The sequence below is a fragment of the Ictalurus furcatus genome, chromosome 5 (genome assembly GCF_023375685.1).
Source record: "Ictalurus furcatus strain D&B chromosome 5, Billie_1.0, whole genome shotgun sequence".
NCBI classification, from domain to species: domain Eukaryota; kingdom Metazoa; phylum Chordata; class Actinopteri; order Siluriformes; family Ictaluridae; genus Ictalurus; species Ictalurus furcatus.
Genome location: NC_071259.1, coordinates 21,895,939 through 21,918,641, shown reverse-complemented (window position 1 = coordinate 21,918,641; position 22,703 = coordinate 21,895,939). Strand labels below are relative to the sequence as shown.

Below are 22,703 nucleotides of genomic sequence, written 5' to 3'. Positions count from 1 at the left end.
AATAAAATGTTTAAATCTTAATCTTTCAGATCTACATCAGTCATTTCACTAAAACAACTGATTAGTAAGAACCAAACACCTCTGATGTGCTGATGGTTAAGGTTACTTGACTAAGCGCAGATCATTAGTCTGTGGAAGAGATATTAATGAGCAAATATTCCACACAACACTCAGTACTACATCAGATTCAGTAGGTTTCTGGCTGTAGTACATTTAAAAATGTCACTTTTTACTCACAATTTTATAAATTACAGTTTACATTTATAACATTTAGAAATCACAAAATGTTAGAGGATAAAATCTCAGCCAGACTGATAGACTGACGATAGATAGATAGATCTCACTGTGTACTGCACACCATATATGGCTGTGATGATAAAGATCTACTTGACTTGACTTGATAATAACCGCCAGGAAGAGGAAGGGATAGGGATAACAGGAAGGGATAACAACCCTTCTGGGAAGGGTTTCCACTAGATTTTTGGAGTGTTGCTGCCGAGCCCATTTAGCCACAAGAGCATAAGTAGAAAAGGTTGTTTTTTTTCTTTCTGCAGAGGTGATTAGAGTAGCCAAACGAATTACTCAAGTAACAGTAAAAGTAATCATGTTAATAATTACTTGAGTAAGAGTAATAAAGTATCCAATGAGAAGACTACTCAAGTAGCAAAAACTAGTTACTTTGGATCTGATTAAAATGAAGGGAAAATCCTGAATCTCAGACTACATGGAGAACTGTAAGTCACATCTCTCCTTGAAAGTCTGTCTGTTCTGTTTATATGATATAAAACCTGGGTTCAAGATGAAGCAGCATATCCCATTCCTGTGAGGAGTACAATAACACAGAACCTGTCTTTTTCAACACAAAATCTCTCACACACCCCAAAAAACAACCATTTTCCCAATTGTTGACTGTGTCTTTATTTTCACATATATTTAAACGTGTGTGTGTGTGTGTGTTACATCTTTCTCCCTCCACTTCACACTCTCCATCCCCTTCATCCAGAATTAGAAAGGTCTGTGAAGTTTGGCCCAGATATTCTTATCAATCTCTACATAATTACTGACTTGGCAGCTAGAATGAGACACACGTCGTCTTCTGCAGGACGTAATCCTTGGATGACTTAAAGAACCGGTTGGCGCCAATGCTATGCATATTTGACTTGGCAGCATGCCTCACTTGTTTCATATACTATTCCCGGGTAAAGAGCACCATCATACTTTCCTACCATATCTGGGGTTTCCTATTGAATGTCTCCATCTGTTGGTGATGTGGATATTTCTCTTGCCTTTTCCATTAATCATTTAATGTAATGTCCATTTCCAGTAATTGATGTCACAGTAACAAAGTTAACCAGTGGCAAGGGTAACTGCCTGACGGAACCTCATACTGGGGGTATCAGGAGGGGTGCCGAGGTTTTGTAACTCTTTTTTTCCTGGTCTTGCTCCTCTGAAATGCCTCCCTGGTTGAATGCGCTGAAATGCGCTGTTCACTGTTACTCCCTGGTTGAGGTCTTTGATGGCTTCCTTCCGGCTTGATTTCTCATACTGCCTTCATTTCTCTCCTTCCTTCTTTAAGAGTTTCTTTCTTCTCTCTGGGTCAGCATCATGTCAAGCATGATATCACCACTGGTTTGTTTTTTTCGTGTTGTTGTTTTTTAGTAGCACTGAGTGGAAGCTATGTTGTCCAGATTTAATCTGACATTTAGTGTTGAGACAAAGTCTATGTGAAAAAGGTTGAGACCCCAACGATATCTTAGTAGTTTATTCATATTTTTATAGAGATACATTCAAATTGGGCTATGAACCAAATTACCATTACTTAGCCAATGGTTACTCAACCCTTTTTAACATAGAATTATACAAATATACAAAATTTGGTTTACTAGCATGCTAATTACATGAGGATATTAAGGACATTCTAACACTTAAAAAGGAATATTTCAAATATTTTATATGGAACCATACACAAATGCAAAACCTAATATGGCTTTTTGAAGTATTTTAATAATCCACAGTAAAGTGTAGTGGGCTGGGACAAGCAAAAATACCCATATTAATAATTTACGTCATGTATCTGAGACAGGCACATAGTCTGTTGTGAATGACACTTTACTTATGTTTAAATGTCCTTGTCACTAGGATGGTACCATCAATGGTGCATGTTTGTACCTATGCCTTCTACCTAAAGTGGATGTAATTACATACATGTAAGTACATTTAATTAGCGTTTACACTTTGAGAGAGAAATAGTACTAAACTGTACCTTTCCTTGTTGCTGGAGTGGTACCCTTTTTGTCCCCTTTAATATGTATCTTCCACCTGGAAACATGGATATAACGTACGGAATTAATTCTATACACCTATGCACCTTACCTGCGTGAAGTTGCAAAATAGCCTCAATCGTTTGTGCTACTTCGGTTCTGGAGATATTAAAAGAGTATTTATAGGTCATTCTGGGATCACTCAGCCCCCCCAAATTCACCCCAAATAGTCTCAATCGTTTGTGCTGATAAAAGTTTCATTTGTGCTGCTTTAGTTTTTAAAATATTAGACATTGAATTCACGCAGGTAGTTTACCTCCATAACATTTCTACCCGGATGATTTTCCCCACCTGTATTACGTCAAGTCCTGCCTTCTTCGCTATGATTGGCTGCTCACAAAAGATTGCGCAATAGAACTCGAACGTCGAACGTAACTGTTGCACGATAATCGTTTACGTCACAGACGTCATGACGTTTGATAACCATGGTAACGAGACGCTTAGTCTACATACAGTTTAAAATAACTTGCATGAACTTGGCCCCCCACTAAAATGTTATGGCGGAAAACTTGGAACTTGGTTTTGATAGAATAGCATTGAGCGTTTTGTGTTTGCGTTAACAAATTGAATGCTGTACACTCATTTTATCTTCATTTTTTTGTGTGGTAAGATAATATTTTTGAGTCATGGTGTCCACAGCGGCAGGGAAGCAGAGAATACCGAAAGTGGCAAAGGTGAAGAATAAAGCCCCAGCTTTGATGCAGATCACAGACAAGCAGCTGCTCCGAGAAGCCAAGGAACGAGAACTCCCCCCTCCACCCAAACAGAAGATCACTGATGAAGAGGAGTTAAACGATTACAAATTACGAAAACGCAAGGGATTTGAAGACCATATCAGAAAGAACAGGACTGTCATAAGAAACTGGATCAAGTATGTACAATGGGAGGAGAGTCTGAAGGAAGTGCAGAGAGCTTTTTCTATGTACGAGTGAGCGTTGGACGTGGATTACAGGAATATCACATTATGGCTGAAATACGCCGAGATAGAGAAGAAGAACCAACAGGTCAATTAGGCCCGCAACATCTGGGACCGAGCCATAACCATCCTGCCTCGAGTCAACCAGTTCTGGTACAAATACACCTACATGGAGGAGAAGCTGGGGAACATAGCAGGCTGCAGGCAGGTATTTGGAGCAGGCCTGGCACTCTTACATCAACTTTGAGCTGCACTCAAAGCTCACGCGAGAAAAGTGTACTAGAGGGCTGTCAAGTTCTTCGGTGAGGAATATATGGATGAAAACCTCTTCGTGGCTTCCGTTAAATTCGAGGAAAAACAGAAAGAGTTTGAGCGTGTTCGGGTGATCTATAAGTACGCCCTGGACAGAATCCCCAAACAGCAGGCCCAGGAGCTTCTCAAGAACTACACAGTGTTTGAGAAGAGGTTCAGAGACAGGAGAGGAATTGAGGACGTCATCGTCAGCAAGAGGATATTTCAGGATGAGGAGGAAGTTAAGGCGAACCCACACAACTATGATACCTGGCTCGATTACCTGCGGCTGGTGGAGAGCGACGGCGACGCCGACACGTGGTACGAGCTATCGCCGACATTCCCCCCATCCTGGAGAAGAGACACTGGAGGATCAACCTACCTGTGGATCAACTACGCTCGCTTTGAGGAGCTGGAGGTCAAGGACCCTGAAAGGACAAGACAGGTGTATCAGGCATGTCTGGAGCTCATCCCTCACAAAAAATTTACCTTTGCTAAAATCTGGCTGTTCTATGGCCAGTTTGATGTCTGCCAGCAGAACCTGCAGAATGCCAGACGAGGCCTGTGCACAGGCATTGGGAAATGCCCAAAAAACAAGCTGTTTAAGGGCTACATCGAGCTGGAGCTGCAGCTCAGAGAGTTCGACCGTTGCAGGAAGCTGTACGAGAAGTACCTGGAGTTCAGCCCAGAGAACTACACCACCTGGATCAAGTTTGCCGAGCTGGAGACGATCCTGGGAGAGATTGAAAGAGCACGGGCCATATTCGAGCTGGCTATCGGTCAGCCTCGCCTCGACTTCCCAGAGGTGCTCTGGAAATTCTTATATCAACTTTGAAATTGAGCAGGAGGAGTATGAGAACACGCGTGAGCTTTATAAGAGGCTCTTGCAGCGCACATAAGCACGTAAAGGTATGGATCAGTTATGCACAGTTTGAGCTGTCGATTGAAGATGAGGAGTGACTGCAGCGGTGCAGGCAGCTCTACGAGGAAGCTAACGATTGCCTGCGCATGTGTGAGGAGAAGGAGGAGAGGCTCATGCTGCTCGAGGCATGGAACGATTTTGAGCAGTAGTTCGGCACCGTGGCCAACAAGGACCGAGAAAAGAAGCTCATGCCCAAGAAGGTGAAGAAGAGGAGGAAGCTCACGGCAGAGGATGGGTCGAACGCAGGATGGGAAGAATATTACAACTACATCTTCCCAGAGGATGCTGCCAATCAGCCCAACCTCAAACTGCTGGCCATGGCCAAGATGTGGAAGAAGCAGCAGCAGCAACAGGACGAGCCTCACTTAGTGGTCTACTCACTTTTGTTGCCAGCGGTTTAGACATTAAAGGCTGTGTGTTGAGTTATCTTGAGAGGACAGCAAATTTACACTGTTATACAAGCTGTACACTTACTACTTTACATTGTAGCAAAGTGTAATTTCTTCAGTGTTGTCACATTAAAAGATCCATCCATCCATCCATAACCGCTTATCCGTTATCGGGTCGCGGGGGCAGCAGCTCCAGCAGGGGACCCCAAACTTCTCTTTCCTGAGCCCCATTAACCAGCTCTGACTGGGGGATCCCAAGGCGTTCCCAGGCCAGTGTGGAGATATAATCTCTCCACCTGGTCCTGGGTCTTCCCCGAGGTCTCCTCCCAGCTGGACATGCCTGGAACACCTCCATAGGGAGGTGCCCAGGGGGCATCCTTACCAGGTGCCCGAACCACCTCAACTGGCTCCTTTCAACGCAAAGGAGCAGCGGCTCTACTCTGAGTTCCTCTCGGACAACCGAGCTTCTCACCCTATCTCTAAGGGAGAGGCTAGCCACCCTCCTGAGAAAACCCATTTCGGCCGCTTGTACCCGTGAGCTAGTTCTTTCATTCACTACCCAGACTTCATGACCATAGGTGAGGGTAGGAGCGAAGATTGCCCGGTAGATCGAGAGCTTTGCCTTCCAGCTCAGCTCTCTTTTCGTCACAACGGTGCGGTAAAGCGATTGCGATGCTCCGATTCTCCGGCCAATCTCCCACTCCAATGTCCCCTCACTCATGAACAAGACCCCGAGGTACTTGAACTCCTTCACTTGGGTTAAGTACTCATTCCCTACCCAGAGTAGGTACTCCATAGGTTTCCTGCTGAGAACCATGGTCTCAGATTTAGAGGTGCTAATCCTCATCCCAGCCGCTTCACACTCAGCTGCGAACCGATCCAGTGAGTGCTGGAGGTCACGGACCGATGATGCCATCAGGACCACATCATCTGCAAAAAGCAGCGATGAGATCATCAGGTCACCAAACCGCAAACCCTCCCCACCATGACTACGCCTCGAAATCCTGTCCAATGATATCACAAACAGGATTGGTGACAAAGTGCAGCCCTGGCGGAGACCAAGCCCCACCTGGAACGAGTCCGACTTTTTGCAGAGCATCCGGACACAGCTCTCGCTTTGGGCGTACAGCGACTGGATAGCCCTAAGAAGGGAACCCCTCACCCCATACTCCCTCAGCACCTCCCACAGTAAACCACTGGGGACCTGGTCATACGCCTTCTCCAAATCCACAAAACACATGTAGACCGGATGGGCATACTCCCAGGCCCCCTCCAAGATCCTTGCGAGAGTAAAGAGCTGGTCCGTTGTTCCATGACCAGGACGGAATCCGCATTGTTCCTCTTCAATCCGATGTTCGACTATTGGCCGAACCCTCCATTCCAGCACCCTGGGGTAGACTTTACCAGGGAGGCTGAGAAGTGTGTTACCCCTATAGTTGGTGCACATTCCTTGGTCCTAATCAAATATTTACAAAAATGTGAGGGGTGTACTCACTTTTGTGAGATACTCTGTGTGTGTGTGTGTGTGTGTGTGTGTGTGTGTGTGTGTATATATATATATATATATATATATATATATATATATATATATATATATATATATATATATATATATAATAGGTCTCTAGGGAAGTTATACATTATAAAGGTACCAAAAATTTCGCTCTGATGGCATCACCCCAGCGATAAGGAAAATACTTATTTATGAGAGTGTAAAGTAAGTTCGTCTTATTTTCGTCTCGCAATAGGGGCTTTTATTATGAAGACTAACTTCCGCACCGTTTACGTCGCGGAAATGTTAACGCTGCTGACGTCATACAACTTCCTCGAACAAAACAGATAGGAGGGATAGATACAACAGGGAAGTTTTGTTTTACGTGAAAGGTCAGAGTTTACATTATTCACTGAAAAAAAATCGCGCGTGGAACGAAATATCCAGTTATTTAGGCGTAATTTGTTTGTTCGGTGTTGTGGAAGCGCCTCGGTTCAGAGAGTTGTGTGAATCCCTGCGCTGATAACATGAATGTCGATGCTGCACAGGCGGCGTCGAGCGGAGCAGCGAGCACAAACTCCTCAACCCCGAGCAGCAGCAACTGTGTCCCTAACAGCAACTCCGCCGCTAATGTCAGCAGTTTACCTCCAACTGGCAGCACTAATGGTGAGTGGAGTGTGTGAAATATTTCACAGTAAAACCAGGAGCTAGCTGCCCTTGAGCTAGCTGCTTAGCTAGTGTTATTAAGATATGTTTAAAGTTGACACATGCAGCCGTTCTTCAGTTTTTAATCATTTTATATCAATGTAGTTACATTTTATAATTCAGTAAAAATATTTTAGGTCTAGAGTATTGTGAATTTCCATTCTTGGATTAATAAAGTGATCTATTTATCTGTTTCTAGAATCTCCGGGTTGTTTGTGTGTAAGTAGACTTGCTGTGTCTTGAGTCCTTCTAGCTAGCATATCATTAGCTTCACTTTAGAGGAAAATAATGGAGTGTGGTGTTGATTAGTTTACATCCATTTTATCCGTTTATGGTTAGATTTAATGGTATGAAACAACCACGAAAACGTTACAGCAGCTATAAATGGCTGTTCCTTCACCAGCATCTTATATTTCTCTCTTGAAGTTTAAGCGCACCTATTATGGTTTGAAACATGCCTAATTTTGTTTTAAAGGTCTCATACAATAGATTTACATGCATCCAAGGTTAAAAAAAAACAACAACCACTTTAATGTGCTCAACATTTAAACTGCAGCATAACCTTTTTACCAAAGTGTCACAAACGACTCGTTCAATGATCCGTTCTAAAGAATTCATTCTAAACTCCTCCTTTCAGAGAGCTTACTCTGATCTGATTGGTCAGATGTTCCCGTGTGTTCTGATTGGTCTACAACTGTCAGATTGTTTCAAAAATGGAACCATGTTTTCATTCACAAACAACTATGTAACACACTACATGAAAGGTAATATCTGAAAAACCATAATAGGTGCACTAGACATATGTTTTGGAAATAAAACATTTGATCAATGAAATAAAACATCTGATCAATATCTTGGTGTGGTAACTGTGGTATAAGCGGAATAATGGACTACGGTCCATTGAATTATTCAAAAATAATGCAAGGAATGCTGCATTACCACCTTGGGTTGTGCGCTTTCTAATACTTCAACATCTCGTCGTCAATTATTCCTTTCTTAATGCAGTCCGTACATTAAAATTGTGTAATGCACACCTAGCCATGAATTATCCCTTATATAAAAGTTTCCTTACAGAAAGTTATACCATATCAGCAATTACACAATTCTTTGATAAACAGTATGTCTTTAAATCGGTGTAGATTGTTTGGCGTTTCTGTCATACGTGTCCCTGTATAGAAATGACAAACGTGTGATTGGCCTTGCAGCTGGAACTGCTGTCAGAGCCGTGCTGTTATATATTTAACACCACATTCTGTCCAGTTGAATATGAGAACAGTGCTATTATTGAATATTAATACACCATTTATATTTTGTCTCAATAGTTCCAACCTCAGCTGCCATGGCAACACCATCATCAGACTCTGTGTCCAACGGGCTGTACGTGCCCACGGGATTAGCCAACGGTGATGTGAAGCCTGTCATCTCAAGCACGCCATTGGCTGATTTCCTGATGCAGCTGGAAGACTACACCCCCACAGTGAGTTCACACGTAATGAACACCAGTGATCTTCTTTTAATGTGGTCATGCCTTTATTTTATTAGGTCTTTTTATGTATCTATTTATTTATTTGTTTGTTTCTTCCTTAGATCCCAGACGCGGTCACAGGATATTATCTCAATCGAGCAGGATTTGAAGCATCAGATCCGAGGATGTAAGATTAGCTTGTTTATACTTTTACAAGTGTTAGCCATACTGTTGATAAAGCACAATATGAAATTTATATGCACTGCTAAGATGAAGTTAGTCTCTGGAGGAATGCAGTGGAATAGGCCGTGCCCTATACATTTTAAGAATTTGATATGTATACAAGCGTAAAAACTATCAAATAGCTCAGTAAATTTGTTGTTATAGGTCTGATAGCAGGAAAATAATACTGGTTATGCCTACAGCGCATCATTGTACCTTACATAATGTAGACTCGTATAGATAATAAGGTTTGGTGACCTTTTTGTAATCTAGACATATTTACACTCCATCCGTAGTAACATGCACATTATGATGATGATTATTATTATTATACACCTTTCTGGCCAAAAGCTTCGGAATCTTGAAGATTGCAATCCAAATGGCTCTTTTGGGTACATCTTGTCTTGTGTATAACTTCTAACAGTTAAATAAACTTTTGAACATAAGGAAAGAGTTTTTCAGTTTATGATATACCTACTGGATTGAACAAAAAGTTAACTGAAGTATATGTTGAAGTTATTCAATAGTTTTATTTTAGAATGTTTAACGTGAGTAAAAATGATAATTTAAGCATTTGACTTTGGTTGCAACGTCTGTGAAATGGACTCTTACTTTGAAAGTTTGGGCTGTGTTTAGTGATGAAAGGCTCAAGAGACTACTAAAAGTCTGACGAAATAAAGTGCACCTACTGACTTTATCAACTTGCCTCAAAGTTTAAATTCCTCTCATTAAAAGACAAGGGCAAGAACAATTTTAGTTACACTCCAAGATGATGGTGCTTGGCTTGAGAACTTTGCGTTTCCTAAATAAGTGAATAAAACTGAAACTTTTTTGCCATCATATTAAACAGGAGTAAATGACCGAACTCGACTAACTCATGACTTTGAAACACGCTTCTTTTCATGTAAATGCAGAATCCGTCTGATCTCATTGGCGGCTCAGAAGTTTGTCTCGGACATTGCTAATGATGCACTTCAGCACTGTAAAATGAAGGGTACTGCATCTGGAAGCTCCCGGAGCAAAACAAAGGTTAGTGGAGTTTGTATTACCCACAGCAGGAAATGTTTTCTGGATGTAATTGTATTGGAACTTTGCAACATTTTTGGACTATTATTAATCAGTATATATTGTTTAGTCTTTTGCATGAAAATTTCTTTATTTTATGGTTCACTGACTTTTATTACAAATCTGATTTTTGTCTTGTTCATCCTGAAAAGCAGGATAAGAAGTACACACTGACGATGGAGGACCTGACTCCGGCTTTATCCGAGTATGGCATCAATGTTAAAAAACCCTACTACTTCACGTAAAAAACGAACATCCTGAAACGAACTGCTGAAAGTAACATGGCTCCATAAATAGGTGTCCACACAGTAGAGACCTGACTTTTTAACAGTGAAAACCTTTGGTCCATGTGACACAGAGAAGGCTGTATGTGTGTGTTTTTTTCCTTTTCATTTATTTAGCAATTTATTTTAAGTTTTTGTTTTTGCTTAACTATGGATGTAATTCATTACATATTTGTAATATTTGATTAATGGAAATAAACAGAAATGTATCACTTATCTCTGATTTTTTACATTTATTTTATTTTCTGAAAATATTGTGCATCTGAGCTGAATTTTACAGCAGACTCTGCCATGCTTTTTATCATTCATATAAAATTATTCATACTGTCATACAAAAGAAATTATTCTTTCTTTTGTTTGTATATCCTGGCAACTTTTCCAGTTGGCTTCACATACTGGAGTATGTATTTTCTTCACCTAAATTTTGAAGGGTTTTTAGACCATAAGAGGAATCAGACCTGCTTAAGTATTAATAGAAATGGAAGTTGCTCTAATGTTTCAGTTGATGGATGACAGCACTGAGTACCGGTGTACAGTCATAACCAAGTTGAAGTACTGGTATACAGTTTACAATGAGGTGTGTTAAAATGGCATATTGAATTATTGACAATCTCGGCACAACCTTTTAACGCTTGTTCCCCCAGTGTATTTTTAATGAACATGGGCAAAATATGAGACATTTATGTACAATTTCAAAATTCCTTGGCCACAGTGATAACATTTTGCTTTAGGCAACTGGCAAAATGTGCATAATATAGCCATATACAGTTCAGTGCAAAAGTTTGCATCCCCCATGGTTTCTGGGTTGAAAGCATAGAGTTGAAAACTCTACACTTTGTCTACATAACAATTCCATGTTCATGTAATGACGTTTTCATGTTGAAAGCCTGTCACAAAGCCTGCATACTATGGAAACAGAGTCATCAGCGGTTAACTTCATCAGCAAGCTCAAAAATCCTTATGTGCATGCTCTAGTTATTTTAATATGTCTGTTCAAGGTGTCTAATGACCAGTCTAATGCATTATAACATTGTGAGCTGTCCAAAATACTGACCTTTCTCAATTTGTTTTTCAAAGAGACATAAGAGCTCGGGCCACCATAACCAATAGTGAAACCCATCATTAAACAGACTAACAAATAAAAAAATAAAAATAAAAAAGTATTCTGTGTATTAAAAAAAAAGAGGGATGCAAAAATCCAAAACTACAGCAGGGGAAAAAAAATTGGAAAAAGGAACAAATGGACTAAAAGTCAACAATCAGAAAAAAAATTATTTTAAGAATTGAGGATGCTGCTTTATTTAATATTTTATTTGTTTTACAGCATCCATGATGAGATTAACCTGATTATACTTTTAACATTTTTTTTATAGTGTAAATTTTTTTTCCAAATTTCATTTGATTTAATATACACTGAGAGACGAGAACTTGTTTGAAGAAAAATGCTTTGGGGACAAACACAAAGTGACAGTGAAGGAAACTGGGTGAACCTTGCCTTTATTTCCATGGTAATGATTAGCTTTTTCTGAATCGATGGTGAATGTCCAGATGATACTGTCTCCTGAGAGTCCACTCTGTTGTGAACACAGGAGCAGCAAACATATTACAGAAACACAACCTCTAGCTTCCACATTTTTTTTAATTTTTAAAGACCTTTTTTTCTATTCTAGACAGATAAGGGTTTTGAAGGGTCAGGATTTTTGTTTGTCTGTATCTATAGAGATCATTAACCATTTACACAATACAATAGCTAAAGTGTGTTAAGTATAAAGTAAAGACCTTAACTCAGAATCCATCTTTCAAGAGTGCCTGGTCCTCTTTGGAAGTATCCATCTGTTTTGTTAGTCTAAAACCTACTATCCCAAAACCAAAAAAAGGAAAAGGTACTTTTCTTACTGCCATACCAGACAGCACTCTGAAATAAAATCAATTTCCTCACGTACATATGGCTGCTGCAATAACTTAATATAATCATGAGTAAATCAAGTGTTTCAGTGATTCAAAATTCACTACCGCAGCCACCAGCCATTCAGACACATCATCTGACATCAGTAAAACCTCAATCAAAATGATTCTCATACACTTGCGTGTAATCAAGTCAGCATTTCATTTTGCCTTCCCTCTTACTGCTGGACGAATGTATTTTAACCTACAGTTCTGTACAAAATCTTAGCCCCAATATTTAGACTTGGATGTTTTTGTAGAACACATTAAAGTGCCAAACTTTAATTCTCTACAAAAATATACGTTACAGATAAATTTCTACTGTATACGTCATTAAAGAAAGTAACACATTAAGAAAGAGACATCTCAAATAAAAACATCAGAAGAGCTATCTAGTATTTTACCTGCAGAGAAAGAAACAAGTGAAAGAAGGCGTGTAGAAGAACAGTGCCAAATTCATTTAATTTCCATATAAAACTATGCAACAACATACCTATGATAATTGATGCAAAGGCAAAATATATATATATATATATAATTTTAAATTGAATTGATTTCTGCTCCCTGAAGTATTTTTTTACATTTCAAAATGTTACATTTGTATTATTTTTTTAAAGCATCTTCACTTATTAATCTCTTATTAAATGACTTTTGAACAGTACTTTTCTGGTTAGTTTTTTTTTTTTTTTTACAGACATAATACTCTACCTAATTCCTTTTCATATATTATTACCTTTCATAATTCCTGTTGATTTCTTAACCAGGGAAATATCCTTATCACAGATCATTCTCTGAAATAATATGACTGAATTCAAATGTTTAAAACATTAACTATTCAGACGAAGACCTGTTTTGAAATGGGTGCAAACAAGAGAGAACCCGTCTTGCGCACGATAATGAAATAAATAAGAATTTGTCTGTCTTCAGTCCCACTCACTCTTTTCTGTGTCCAATGGAACAAAAAAATCCACTCTTTGAATAAACGATCAAATGAACACAATGCCACACCTCACCTAGGCAAAACCTCACTCACATAGTTGTTTGCTTTGCCTGTTAGAGATATTTAATTCTTTTTGTTTCAAGAACATGTGAAACAGCATGTGAGGCTGTGAAACAAGTGAATTTGAATTTTCAGGATAAGGCTTGTGAAGTGCCAATGTATCCTTGTCAGGACAATTCTGAAATAAGCAGACTGATCATAGCAGCCTACACTGCAGTGGTGGCCTCGTTTGATTCAGCAGGTTTGGCGCTGGGTGGAACTGGAATGGGACGTCTTTTACGTTTCATCGTTTTCCCACCATTTTCATTCAGAAGGCCCTGAGCGGCTCCCTCCATGTCGCTCACGCTGATATTCATGGCTTCTGCCATCTCTTTCTTAGTCACAGCAACAAACTTGGGATCCTCAGCCAGAGTTTCAAGGCCACCATTTCTTAGTGCCTAAAAGTGATGAAAAAATGCAGTCGGATGAGTTTTTGGCTCTTTCTGACCAGCTAACACTGAGAAGTATGTTATCAGGCTGCTGTTTACCTGTTGGATGAGTATGTCAGTCGCTGGTAAAGATTCTTTTTCACCATATGTAGGATCATATGGGAACTGCAAGAGTAAAGAGTAAAACACTAAACCTAAAGGCAAAAGCATGTCCACAGTAATAAAGGTTACTCAACAGCCCCTGTTATTTAAACAACCAGAATGTATAAATTATACTGAATATTTTTTTAATATTGAAAGGCCCCTGGTCAGGTTACCTGAGTGACGTCAGTCCTCACAGTAAAATCTGACTGGCGTCTGTCTTCAGCATCTCTAACAGAGGATGATACTCTACTGGGAAGCATACTGACTTCTCCTGTTGGGTACAGTTCTTTTCAAACAAGGAGTCTTCAAACAAGAATTCTTTAACAGCCAATTTGTCCATCGTACATTTGAGATTTTATATATAATCCATGCGTTCTTTATACTTACTGATATCTTCAAAGGATTGGCCTCTGGGTCCAACAACCAATGGTGACTCTCTCTCAAATATAAAACTGGACAAGATAAGACAAGAAAAGCTTGACAGGTCATTAAGGTAAACAAATGCAATCTTAAGGGTTTTTTTTTTTTTGGTGAAAAGCATTTTATGCAGTCCTAGGTAGAAGGATGACATTTTGAAAGTTAGGGGTACCCAGTTGAATTCCCTGTCCTAACACATCTAATAACCTTTAAACACTCCGAAACTTTCAGTGGGTCCAAACTCATTCCTTATTCTTTTAATTATAGTTAGTTTCATTGCAGTTACCGAATAAATAATAGTTGTAGCTGAATCGTATGCTGTAAAATAAATAATAAAAACTTATACAAACAAATAATAATCTGGACCTTTAAGGGGTTGAAACCGGTAATTAAAAGGTGCATTGAATTAGGTGTCCTTGAGCAGGAAAATTCACCAAGACAACAATCACCAACAATCACCAAGTGCTGGAATATATAAAATACTCACTCCTCTGTAAAGTTGGCATTGTTGTTGGTGATGTTTGTTCTGGTTGGTGTTACAGGGAAGAACTCAGTGTTCTGGAGGAAAACAGAGTCAGGTGGAGACTCCACATCCTCCGGGCGACTCTCAGAGAATTGCAGGGGTCGTTGGCTGGTCGGTACTGTTGTAGGGCTACTGGGTTCTGATGAAAATGGGTCTGTGCTGGTCCCAAACAGACCCCCAGTTCTCTGAAGGAGGAAAAACTTTGTTTGGATACAGTACATACAAACATGATCTAGCTTACTAAATTGCGCTATCTGTGTATATACGGTATCCATCCATCCATCCATCCATTCATTTTCTATATCGCTTATCCTACAGGGTCACATGGAACCTGGAGCCTATCCCAGGGAGCATCGGGCACGTGGTACACCCTGGACGGGGTGCTAATCCATCACAGGACACAATTACATACACAGTCACACACCCATTCACACACTATGGACACTTTGGACATGCCAATCAGCCTACCATGCATGTCTTTGGACTGAGGGAGGAAACCGGAGTACCCGGAGGAAACATGTAAACTCCGCACACACAGGGCAGCAGCGGGAATCGAACCCCCAACCTTGGAGGTGTGAGGCGAACATGCTAAACACTAAGTCACCATGCGCCTATACAGTATACAGTGGATATAAAAAGTCTACACACCCCTGTTAAAATGTAAAAAAGTAAAACTAAGTTCAATGTCTGAACAGATTTCACCTTTATTGTGAAATTGCAACATATAAATATCAAGTGACAAACACCCAGAAATGTTTTTTGGGGAAAAAAGAAAAAGAAAAAACCTCCAATACCTAGTTTGCATAAGTTTGCAAACCCTTTTATAATTGGGAATGTGGCACTGTTCAGAATCACATTCAAACTCATGTTAAACACTAATTAGTATACACCTGCCATCAATTAAAGTGACCCCCAAAATAAAGTACAGCTGTTCCTATAGGATTTTCCTGACATGTTCTTGGTAACATCCAACTGGAAAAGCAATGGGCCGCAAAGACCTTACAAAGCAGGCACAGAAACTTATTGTTGAAAAATATCAAACAGGAGAGGGTTACAAAAAATGTCTAAGCCATTTGATATACCAAGGAACACTGTAAAGACAATAATCAAGAAGTGGAGAAAAATATGGCACGATAGTGACACTGCTAAGGATGTCCCTCTAAAATTGATGAGAAGATCAGGAGAAAACTGGTCAGGGAGGCTGCCAAGAGGCCTACAGCAACATTAAAAGAATTGCAGCAATTTCTGGCAAGTACTGGTTTCTCCCTACATGTGACAGCAATCTCTCAAATTCTGCATATCTATGGGCTATGGGGTAGGGTGGCAAAACAGAAACCTTTTCTACCAAAAAATAAAAAATAAATAAATAAAAGACACCAAATCTCCCAAAACTATTTGGAATAATGTGTTATGGTCAAATATGGTAAATTTGAACTTTTTTTTGCCATAATAACAAAAGATATGTGGTACATAAAAAATACCCACAGCACATCGCCAAAAGAACACCATCCCCATGGGGAAGCATGGTGGTGGCAGCATCATACTTTACGGCTGTTTTTCTTCAGTTGGAACTGGGGTTTTAATCAGGGTGGAGTAAAGATGCACTGATATTTTTCCTACTATCGGCTACCGATAGTTTAAAAACATCCGATGATCAGGGCTGATTATATTCTGAAAACACATCGATTGTGTAAAGATGGTGTCTCTTGTGTGGAATGATGACAAAACTGCAGTTTGTAATCTCTGCACTGCTAAAATTTTACACCGGAAGTGAACAGCAGTGAAGCAGGAGTTTCAGCCTCGAATCAAATCCCCCCCATGCTGCCTGCTCGCCCTTGTGCTGAATTAAAGTGCCAGTACACCGTTGAAAGATTTAAATGAAGATGAGTTGACAAAAAAGTATATATTGCACATAAAAATATATTTGTAAAGTAGTATATTTTATATCCAGTTAATGTTAATATATAAAAAAAGTTTATATTATATATTACCAGTTTGTTGTTCAATGATGAAGAAGAAATGCTTTTGTTTGTGGTGAGTGAATGTGAGACTAACAGGAGGTTTTTAGAATTCAGTCAAAATTAATTTGAATTAATAACATTCAGCACATCACCAAAAGAACACCATCCCCATGGGGAAGCATGGTTAAGAAATCTTAAGAATGTGTTTTCTGTTTATGAAACCAGTTACTGTGAAACAACTTGCTGAAATGGAGAGAATAAAGTTTTTATTTGCATTTCTTTCAGAATTCTTTTAATTAATTATTATTCATTTAAAAGAAGGCATAAAAGGCAGAACTATCGGTATCAGCCGACATCACTCTGAATAATCGGTTATCTGTATGGGCTGAGAAATTTTGTATCGGTTCTTCTCTAGGGTGGAGGGAATAATGAATAGCTCCAAATACCAGTCCAATTTTGCGCAAAACCTTTAGGATTCTGCTAAAACACTCAAGATGAAGAGGAATTTCACCTTACACTATGACAGCAACCCAAAGCATACATCCAGGTCAAGATGTTTGGCTTCACCAAAACAAGTTCAAAGTTGTAGAATGGCCCAGCCAGAGTCCAGACCAAAATCTAATCAGAAATCTGTGTGGTGACCTGAAAAGGGCCGTGCACAGGAGATGCCCAGCCAATCTGACAGAATTAGAATGCTTTTGCAACAAAGAATGGCAAAATAAAAAAAAGTCAAATTGTTCCAAAGTGATTGACTCTTACACAAAAAGATTGAATGCTGTGATAAAATCGAAAGGTGCTTCAACTAAGCATTAGTTTAGAGGTGTGCACAATTATGCAACCAGGTTATCGTGCCCCCCCCCCCCCAAAAAAACTCTTCTTATTTTAATTAATAGTATAAAATTTCACAAAAAAGAAAAGGTTCTAGGATGATTGGTTACATTATTTACATTACAAAAACCTGCCATTTTAACATGGGTGTGTAGACTTTTTATATCCACTTTAAATACATTGTCTGTTGTTGGAGTATAAGGCGGTTAAAGTTTTATAAAGTGGGATAAACGGATAAAGCATTTACCAAAGATGACTAAATGAATGAATGAATCTTTAATTCAATTATATCTTTTATTTGTGCAGTTAGTCCTTATGGACTGTTAAATAAATAGTAGATAAACACCAGCAGACTATGATGGATTTACAATCATAACACTATTGTTAGTGTATATACATATGTACATGCTTACTGTATATAGATTTGTAGATAGATACATACCTTTTCATACGTGTATTGTTTGAATGCTCTTACATGTGTCAACTTGCACTCCCCACTTACCTTATATGTTATACCCATTGTCTGTATAGTCTATTTATTGGTTGTTATGCACAGTCTTCAGAGATGCTGCATCTAATTTCACTGCACCTTTGTACCAGCTATGAATGTGCATGTGACAAATAAAGCTTTGATTCTTTGAATCTATTTTAAAGCCTGGAATAAATATTTGTGTGTGCTTTGTGTGCCTTTTTTCCCCAGCAAAGAAACCAAGTTCTCAGAGGTTTACAGGGAGTGCAGGGCTCATTAGGTTTACTGAAAATTGTTATAATGCAAAGGTCACATTGTTTAATAAGAAACAATTGTGCTTGTTACCCTGTAGATGCCCTCCTCTCCTCCTGCCATGGCTCTATCCATCTCATCCTCAGCAATAAGGTCTCCTGAGATGGCCCTGTGGAGCTCGGGGGCAGCCTCCTCCTCAATGCTGCGCAGACCCGCCTGAACAACAAAGGATAATATTGTGTGTTAAAGTATGTGTTGGTAAAATGCCAGGATGAACTGAGAGAAGAAAGGGGTAGTGTCAAGTGCACTACTGAGCATGAATAAGAAGCAAAACAAATTAGGTTGGGATTAAGTCATAACTAAAGCTATAATTTTATTTAGATGTTTACAAATATCAGTCAAAATAATAACACATGGAATGACTGTTTGATTTCATAACTCATTATAACATGACAGTATCAAAGCATGTTGTACCTGAATCTCAGCTGCTCTTTTTTTGGTAGGCCGGTAGCCATAGTATTCTTCCTGGCGCTGCATAAACTTACGGAAGTACTCCTGAATCAGGAAGGTGGCGTAGAATTTCCCAACAGTGACCTCATCATCTGTAACCAATCACATCACATCACATATTATTCGGTGGCAGGAAACTGTACATGCTTTTAAAGTGCACCTATTATGCTTTTTCAGATATTACCTTTCATGTAGTGTGTTATAGAGCTGTTTGTAATGTAAAAAGTCTGCAAAGTTTCAAAAATCAAAGTGCAGAACAAATGGAGTTATTGGCTCCCAAAAGAAAGAACCGATTCTGAACAGCTGAAATGAGTAGTTAGTAATTCCAGACTTACTTCCTGTACAAAACTACGTAGGTCTGTAACAAGAAAAACCCCGCCTCTGGTCTCCGCTCTGATCGCGAACAACGTGTACTTTGACCCGCCCTCAAACACTACAGTTCCTGTTGCCCTGAAAGAGTTAGGTTTCTGTTGTCGCCATGTCTAAAAGACGTTGTTTTCTGCACTGCCAAAGCAAAACCACTTTGCATAAACTACCAAAGGATAAGGATGTAAAGCGTCAATGGTTAAAATTCATTTTCAAAACGATACCACAGCAGTTCAAATCGGACCTTTATTTGTGTTCATTTCACTGATGACTGATTCTCAAATCTAGCTGAAGTCAACGCTGGATTTACAAAACAATTATTCATTAAAGATGGGCCGTACCCACTTTATTTGGACCACCTTGTGCCTCTGGACCACAGTCTGTAAGTATGATTAAAATTATTTATGTATATATTTTCTATTCAGTGTTCCAAATGCATAGTTTTGTGTTGTACAGGTGTACAGCCAGTGCACAGCTGTTAGCCTGTTAGCTGTTAGCCTCTGCTAACCAAACTACATTTAAACTTACCGCTGAGAAATGTCCTGTTCTCATCATGCTTGCATGCTTGCATTTTGGTTCAGGTTGATGTTCTCATGTATCACTATTGGACTCAAATGAATTAGGTAAAACCGACGACATTATTACTGAGTTGAAATTCAGATATAGTAATGGGCATTTCCTTTCCAACACGTGCTGTAAGTGGTAGAGCAATCACAACAGACTGGGACATCTGACCAATCACAGCAAAATAGTAATCTCTGAAAGGAGGAGTTTAGCGCGAACGGATCATTGAGCAAGTTGTTTGTGACCCTGAGAAAAAGAGATGATGTTGCAATGTAAACTATGAGAAAATTAAAGTGTTTTTTGACCTTGGGTGCATTGTAATCCTGTTGTATGAGACCTCTAAAACAAAATTGGGTGCTTTTAATATAGCATAATAGGGGCACTTTAAATCTGTGTAATCACTAAGTCTACTGGCAAATAAAATCAATAAAACAATAGTAATAGTAAATAGAAATATTTGTAGTAAAGCTTAATATTAATTAAAGTACAAGCTAAATAAGTAGTCAAACATTTCAGGACTGTTGTTATAGGAAAATAAGCAATAACGGGGTGAGGGCCATAACCATCCCAATGTTGAATATTTTCCTATAACAGCAAAATGTTTGTTGCTTATACCACAGCAATTTGCCAGTGCTAAAAAAAAATTCCATTTATTATTCAATGACATGTTGGACAGTTTATCTGCTTATAGTTACATTAAATGTTGTGGAAGTTAGTTCCTATTAACACTTGTGTTATAGCACCTATAAAGTCTTGTTCCTTAGAAAGCTTCTCTTTTTTTGTGAAAGAACAAAAAAAGCAGCTTGAAAACAGATAGCACAAAGACTTCTGTCCTTAAGACTTTCTCATGGTAGAAAATTTACAGACTATTACAAAGTGCACCATACAAGTCCCTGTGAATGAGCTGTTACTATAGAAACGGTAACATGTTAGTTATGAGGGAATTAATATAAACCTGTGAACCAGAACACATGTCAAAGCCATACCATATAGATGTGGTATAATAGGATGTAAACCTAGAACACAAAATGTTTACTTTATACAGGTATTCTTTACCTCCGATAGGTGGAAGAACCTGGTCCAAGAGTTTCATACTGGTCCGTTTCCAGATACTTTTAATAATGGCTCTCAACTCTTCATTAGCCTGCTCAAAGTTGCCTGATAGCCACAAGGCACATGTAAAACAGTTGTTATTAAAATGTATTGGTTATATTACAGTATTACTGTTTTCCCTCAGCATTACATACCTTCGGTTTTAATCTTCAAAGCCGTTCTGACTAAAGCAAACAATGTGGCATTGAAGGTGACCGTTCCATCGCTGTTCAGGGGCATGTTCATAGAAATTAATCGCTGGGGACAAAAGAAACATTATATCAATACAGTGGTTCAGTCTTTGGAAGATTACTTGCTCATAGGATTTCCTTCTAAAAGTGTTAGTTTGATTATCGTTATACTGTACAGTAGATACAGCTGATGTTTTTTTTCACCTTTACAGTTACTTTAATTGGCTTACCCTGCAGGCTGAGCGGTGAGGGCAGAATTTTCCAAAACCCAGTGGTGGCTGGATCCTTCGTAAAAGGGTTACTACATCCAGATGTTTAATTCGCCCCCTTCAAATTGAGAGTGATAACTAACTGTTTGTAGTCATAAAAGGTTTCCAAATATAAAATGCACTTAAAAGATCAGCTAAATATGCATTTGACTCACGTTGCCTCAGGATCATATTCTGCCCAGATCTTCTTGAACTCATCCAGATGGTGTGGACCGAGGATCGACCAATCACGGGTCAGGTAGTCAAAGTTGTCCATAATGATGGCCACAAACAAATTGATAATCTGCAAAAGAGGACACAAATTTACTGTTAAACTATCAACCAAACGGAGTTCACCAGTCACTTCAGAGATTTACAGAAAATATCAAATCTGCTACTGAGAGCTGAAATTCAAAAAACACTATAAATAACATTATTATATATGTTTGGGTTTTTTTTGTTTTTTTTACAGATGCTTACCAAAAAGGCACACAACATGTTGAAACTCAGAAAGTAAAAGACGGCAAAGTTAGTTCCACAACTGTACTCCTCTCCAGGAGTTGAGCCATGGTCTGATTTCGGATCGCACAGTTTCCCAGACATACAGGCCAGCATGACTTTTGGCCAACCCTCTCCCGTAACACATCTGTAACAGAACCAAACAATTTGCAATTTGAATCATTTTGCCACATCTAGATTACAGTGATGTCAAATAGACATCTGACCCACCGGAACAGTAGCAGAATGGCTTGTGGGAATGTCTGGAAGTTGTTGTTACGGTTGATTTCATTGCCATCCACTAGGGCAATTTTACCAAATACCTGAACAGGAGGAAAGAGATACAGACAGATCAAGAAAATGAAATGGATGTAGAACTGTAGAGTTTCAGTGATGAAGCATGTATAGGAAATTCAAAGAAGCTCACCTGCATCCCTATGACTGCATAGATAAAGAAAAGCATTACTATGATAAGAGCTATATGAGGGAAAGCCTGAAGGAGAAAAAAGAGACAGATCCTATTTTAGATTATTATTATTATTATTATTATTATTATTATTATTATTATTATTTTCTGACACTACAGTCCTTATTAATGTTAGTCTTCACTAATAATAACATAATCGCAAAGCCGTCTAACTGGTATTTACAATCCTGATGAAGATGTAAACAGTAAACTTTATGTAGTTTTCATAACTGTACTATGACATGAATGAGTTGTTTATGCAGCCTTTTAGTAAGAGCAGTTTATGTCAGAAATGTAAGCAACATTCACCCATTATTAGAAAATTTGCTACAAAATATTCTAGTACTGAGAAAATTATATCAAATTGGCAACCAAACATCACTGTAATATTGGATAGAACGGACATTGCTGACACCCATCCAGGAATCAGATAAAATCATTGCTACTGGATTATATATTTTACTATATGGTTTCACGCATATCAATGAGTTCAAAACCATTATATTTAATAATAATCCTCACTAATCATGTCTCCAATAACACTGCAACAATCTCTCTTTCTGACCTGGAAGGACTTAATGAAGGTCCACAGAAGGTTGCGAATGCCCTCAGAGCGGTTAAGCAGCTTTATCAGACGCAGGACACGGAAGAGTCGGAAGAAGGTGATTGAGACTCGAGCATTTTCTTCATACTGTGAAGAAGTGGAAATGTAGAATGTAGTCAGTAGAGA

The 22,703-nt window shown here is 38.9% G+C and overlaps 2 protein-coding genes and 1 pseudogene across 6 annotated transcripts in view; 2 read left to right on the top strand and 1 right to left on the bottom strand.

The window, feature by feature from the left end:
• Window positions 1-2,762: 2,762 nt before the first annotated feature.
• Window positions 2,763-5,378, top strand: LOC128607940 (crooked neck-like protein 1; annotated as a pseudogene).
• Window positions 5,379-6,611: 1,233 nt separating this feature from the next.
• taf10 (TAF10 RNA polymerase II, TATA box binding protein (TBP)-associated factor) lies at window positions 6,612-10,288 on the top strand. 4 transcript variants are annotated; one of them, XM_053625232.1, is made up of 7 exons: window positions 6,612-6,997; window positions 7,236-7,255; window positions 7,674-7,800; window positions 8,359-8,513; window positions 8,624-8,688; window positions 9,638-9,752; window positions 9,941-10,288. In XM_053625232.1, exons 1-7 carry the CDS (start codon window positions 6,859-6,861, stop codon window positions 10,031-10,033), a joined length of 714 nt encoding a protein of 237 aa, XP_053481207.1. In that variant the 5' UTR covers window positions 6,612-6,858; the 3' UTR covers window positions 10,034-10,288. The 4 variants fall into 4 exon arrangements, with proteins under 4 accessions (XP_053481207.1, XP_053481208.1, XP_053481210.1 ...); XM_053625233.1 differs by having other exon boundaries at window positions 6,632-6,997; window positions 9,944-10,288; XM_053625235.1 differs by lacking the exons at window positions 7,236-7,255; window positions 7,674-7,800 and having other exon boundaries at window positions 6,665-6,997; window positions 9,944-10,288.
• Window positions 10,289-10,343: 55 nt separating this feature from the next.
• The window catches only part of cacna1sb (calcium channel, voltage-dependent, L type, alpha 1S subunit, b), a 31,766-nt gene continuing 19,406 nt past the window's right edge, over window positions 10,344-22,703 (bottom strand). The window contains exons 31-45 of one of the 2 annotated variants that reach the window (XM_053625224.1): window positions 22,539-22,664; window positions 21,935-22,000; window positions 21,739-21,830; window positions 21,490-21,655; window positions 21,186-21,313; window positions 20,992-21,088; window positions 20,726-20,828; window positions 20,535-20,636; window positions 18,513-18,640; window positions 18,132-18,254; window positions 14,493-14,713; window positions 13,976-14,040; window positions 13,762-13,859; window positions 13,544-13,609; window positions 10,344-13,453 (exon numbers count right to left, since the gene is read on the bottom strand). In XM_053625224.1, coding sequence (XP_053481199.1) covers window positions 13,223-13,453; window positions 13,544-13,609; window positions 13,762-13,859; window positions 13,976-14,040; window positions 14,493-14,713; window positions 18,132-18,254; window positions 18,513-18,640; window positions 20,535-20,636; window positions 20,726-20,828; window positions 20,992-21,088; window positions 21,186-21,313; window positions 21,490-21,655; window positions 21,739-21,830; window positions 21,935-22,000; window positions 22,539-22,664 — 1,812 coding nt within the window. In that variant the 3' untranslated portion in view covers window positions 10,344-13,222. Of the gene's footprint in view, window positions 13,454-13,543; window positions 13,639-13,761; window positions 13,860-13,975; window positions 14,041-14,492; window positions 14,714-18,131; window positions 18,255-18,512; window positions 18,641-20,534; window positions 20,637-20,725; window positions 20,829-20,991; window positions 21,089-21,185; window positions 21,314-21,489; window positions 21,656-21,738; window positions 21,831-21,934; window positions 22,001-22,538; window positions 22,665-22,703 lie in introns of both variants that reach the window. The other variant, XR_008385980.1, reaches the window with a different exon arrangement.